The sequence below is a fragment of the Etheostoma cragini genome, chromosome 9 (genome assembly GCF_013103735.1).
Source record: "Etheostoma cragini isolate CJK2018 chromosome 9, CSU_Ecrag_1.0, whole genome shotgun sequence".
NCBI classification, from domain to species: domain Eukaryota; kingdom Metazoa; phylum Chordata; class Actinopteri; order Perciformes; family Percidae; genus Etheostoma; species Etheostoma cragini.
The window spans coordinates 190,620-194,505 of record NC_048415.1 but is presented as its reverse complement, the minus strand read 5'-3'; the positions used below and the strand labels follow the sequence as shown (position 1 = coordinate 194,505).

At 48.3% G+C, this 3,886-nt stretch overlaps 2 protein-coding genes across 2 annotated transcripts in view; one reads left to right on the top strand and one right to left on the bottom strand.

The window, feature by feature from the left end:
• Nucleotides 1-501: 501 nt before the first annotated feature.
• Nucleotides 502-3,323, bottom strand: LOC117950744 (thimet oligopeptidase-like). The gene is made up of 5 exons (XM_034882082.1): nucleotides 3,115-3,323; nucleotides 2,121-2,307; nucleotides 1,886-2,014; nucleotides 1,342-1,478; nucleotides 502-816 (listed from the first exon to the last, which is right to left on the bottom strand). Exons 1-5 carry the CDS (start codon nucleotides 3,241-3,243, stop codon nucleotides 655-657), a joined length of 744 nt encoding a protein of 247 aa, XP_034737973.1. The 5' UTR covers nucleotides 3,244-3,323; the 3' UTR covers nucleotides 502-654.
• A 359-nt stretch (nucleotides 3,324-3,682) lies between these two features.
• nwd1 (NACHT and WD repeat domain containing 1) overlaps nucleotides 3,683-3,886 on the top strand; it is a 15,674-nt gene continuing 15,470 nt past the window's right edge. The window contains exon 1 of the mRNA XM_034882098.1: nucleotides 3,683-3,709. Within this exon, the coding sequence (XP_034737989.1) occupies nucleotides 3,683-3,709 (27 nt within the window). The remainder of the gene's footprint in view (nucleotides 3,710-3,886) is intronic.

Below are 3,886 nucleotides of genomic sequence, written 5' to 3'. Positions count from 1 at the left end.
CCGCCGGGGCCCCCGGGGGACGCCGTCCACAGCTGCAGCTCCACAATAATTACATCTGAGACAGAGACAAGGACGACGATAATGAGGATAACAAAGCTACTGTAGAGCTGCAGGCTACTAGAGACAAGGGACAGAGACAAAGAGACAGAGAGAGACAAGGGACAGAGACAAAGAGACAGAGACAAGGGACAGACGAGAGGGAGACAGAGAGACAAAGGGACAGACAGAGAGCAAGACACAGAAACAGAGAGAGCGAGGGGACAGAGACAGACAGACAAAGAGACAGAGAGACAGACTATGATTAATGATGGGTGTTACACCCACCGTGTGTCTCTCTTGTATGTGTGCGTCTCGTCTCTCTGTGTCTCTCTTGTCCCTCTCGTCTCTGTGTATAATATTCTCAGACGCCACTGCATCACAACTGCAATCCTTATAATATAATAATAATAATAATAATAATAATCTTTTATTTTAGTTAATTCCATTATTGAAACACCGAAGACGTCAAATCATTTTATTTCTGCTCCTTTTCCCCCGTTGACCCACATGTTACAGCATTTAGTAGAAAACCAGTCCGTTGTCCTGTGTGAAGCGTGTGATTGGTGGTCGGTGGAGCCGGGCGCTGTGATTGGAGGAGCCGGGCGCTGTGATTGGTCAGCAGGGACAGGGCGTGCGGGCGTCCTGCTCCAGCGTCAGTCCTTTACTCAGCAGGAAGGCCTCCTGCTGGGGCTCCCGGCCCAGGAACTTCCTCAGCATCTCAGACGCGTCCTCCGAGCCGCCGGGACGCAGGATGAACTTCCTGTAGTCCAGACCCACCTGGAGGACCAATCAGGACACAGAGGCTCACGGTTAGTCAGCGTCTGTGTGTGCTAGGCTAGGCTAGGCTAACAGTTTCCCTCTATCTCCATATAAGGTCTAAAGAGTGATGTAATGAAGATCTGAACTTGGTGATACCAAGTTTCTCTATTGTCTGTCTGTTTGTCTCTTTCTCTCTGTCCCTCTTTCTCTGTCCCCCTCTCTCTCTTTGTCTGTCTCTTTCTGTCTGTCTCTGTCCCTCTCTTTGTCTTTTTCTCTGTCCCTCTCTCTCTCTCTCTCTCTCTCTCTCTCTTTGTCTGTCTCTTTCTGTCTGTCTCTGTCCCTCTCTCTCTGGCTGTCTGTCTCTCTTTCGATTTCTGTCTGTCTCTGTCCCTCTCTCTCTTTGTCTGTCTCTCTTTCTCTGTCTGTCTCTGTCCCTCTCTCTCTCTCTCTCTCTGTGTCTGTCTGTCTCTGTCCCTCTCTCTGTCTGTCCCCTCCGAGGTGTCCCTTTCTCGTGCAGTAGTGTATCTCTATGTGGTTTCTGACCTTAGGGTTCATGATTCCTTCCTGTTTGAAGCGAGCGAAGAACATGTCCATGGAGAAGACCTCGCTCCACAGGTAGCCGTAGTACTGGGCGTCGTAGCCTCCCGCCAGGTGCCCGAAGGTCGCCGGCATGTTGGTCCCTGCAGAGAGACACGGGGGTCAGAATGTCCTCTATTTAAACTGCAGAGAGACACGGGGGTCAGAATGTCCTCTATTTAAACTGCAGAGAGACACGGGGATCAGAAGGAATCAGTCTCAGTCCCTGCAGCTGCGGCTAAGTGATTAGCACAGCAGCTAAGCCACTTAGCCACCGTGCTAACCACTTAGCCACCGTGCTAGCCACAGAGCCGCCGTGCTAACCACTTAGCCACAGAGCCGCAGTGCTAACCACTTAGCCACCGTGCTAGCCACAGAGCCGCCGTGCTAACCACTTAGCCTACGTGCTAACCACTTAGCCGCCGTGCTAACCACTTAGCCACCGTGCTAGCCACAGAGCCGCCGTGGAGGAGGGTCTGGTTCTGAGAGACTACACCGTGTCAGCAGAGACCTGGAGACGCAGGGATCCCCAGGATGTCCTCGCAGAGACGTCTGTACTCCTCGGCGGCGTCCAGCCCCGTCCTGGTGTGCAGGGCCTGATCCACCTTAGCCAGGACGATCTGCCTCAGGTTAAAGAGACCTGGGGGGGGGGATGTGGAGCTTATTAACGTATATTAATTGACGGTGTACTAGCTGTGGATTAGGGAAGTAGTTTTGGGGATTAACTGAACTTCCTGGGGACCCACCGGTGTTGGCGAGCCGGGACTTGATGAGCTTGTCGAGCAGCTGGTCTGGGATCGGGGTCCCGGTCTTGTAGTGTTTGGACATCCTCTGCAGAGGCTCCCGCTCCCAGACCCAGTTCTCCAGCATCTGGGACGGAGCCTCCACGAAGTCCCGCTCCACGTGGGTCCCGCTGAACATGGCGTAGTCCGCCTGCAGAGACAACCGGCCAATCAGGAGACAGCACAGCTTCACACGGCACAGCTGCTGAATAATGGTGCGTTCACGGCCAGTCGGCCCCACCAGTACGTATTAATGTGTGTGTGTGTGTGTATTTCTCTGTGTGTGTGTGTGTGTATTTCTGTGTGTATTTCTCTGTGTGTGTGTGTGTATTTCTCTGTGTGTGTGTGTGTATTTCTGTGTGTGTATTTCTCTGTGTGTGTATATTTTTGTGTGTGTGTGTATTTCTCTGTGTGTGTGTGTGTGTGTATTTCTGTGTGTGTGTGTGTGTGTATTTCTCTGTGTGTGTGTGTGTGTGTCTTTCTCTGTGTGTGTGTGTGTATTTCTCTGTGTGTGTGTGTGTGTGTGTGTGTATATGTGTATTTCTGTGTGTGTGTGTATTTCTGTATGTGTGTGTATTTCTCTGTGTGTATGTGTATTTCTGTGTGTGTGTGTGTGTGTGTGTATTTCTGTGTGTGTGTGTGTGTGTGTATTTCTGTGTGTGTGTGTGTGTATGTGTATTTCTGTGTGTGTGTGTATTTCTGTGTGTATTTCTGTGTGTGTGTGTGTGTGTGTGTGTGTATTTCTGTATGTGTGTGTGTGTGTATTTCTCTGTGTGTGTGTGTGTGTGTGTGTGTATGTGTGTGTATTTCAGGCCTTTATAACGTTGGTATTTCTTTTACTTTTAATCCGTTCATTGAGATTAAAACCAGCAGAATCTGACCCTGAAAGATGCTTCATCCCAACGCCTTGTTCCTAAAAAGGTGAAAAGGTGGAGTACTCCTCCATCGCCGTGGTTACCTGGGCGCAGAGCTGGTGCATGACGTGTCCGAACTCGTGGAAGTAGGTCTCCACCTCGTCGTGCTGCAGCAGCGCCGGGGCGTCCGCCGTGGCCTTGCTGAAGTTGGCCACCATGGCCGCCACGGACATCTGGCGCCGGCCGTCGGGCAGCAGGCAGCCGGGCTGCAGGCCGAAGCACGCCGCGTGGCCGTACTTCCCCTCCCTGGGGGGGCAGACTTAGACTCAGACTCTCTGTACTAACCCTCTGGGTGGACTCCCACAGGGAAACTGCAGTTTTCACCAAGAAGAATCCAGTATAGAGATAATAATAATAATGATGATAATAATAATAATACAAATAATAATAATAATACTAATATTAATAATAATACAAATAATAATAATGATAATAATAATACGATAATAATAATAATAATATGATAATACAAATAATAATGATGATAATAATAAAAATAATATAATGATGATGATAATAATAATAAAAATGATAATACAAATAATAATAATAATGATGATAATAATAATAATAATGTTAATAATAATAAAAATAATAATAATAATAATGATAATGATAATAATAAGCAGGAAAAATACAGTAGAGAGACAAATTTTACCAGAAAGGACAGAAAACTGAAACTCAGGATCACTGTGATGGGTCTCCAAGATATATGTAACATTGGGACAGCCAATCACAGTCTCTGTGATGGCGTTCTAACCTCCGTCCCCGTCCTCTGTCTCTGTGATGGCGTTCTAACCTCCGTCCCCGTCCTCT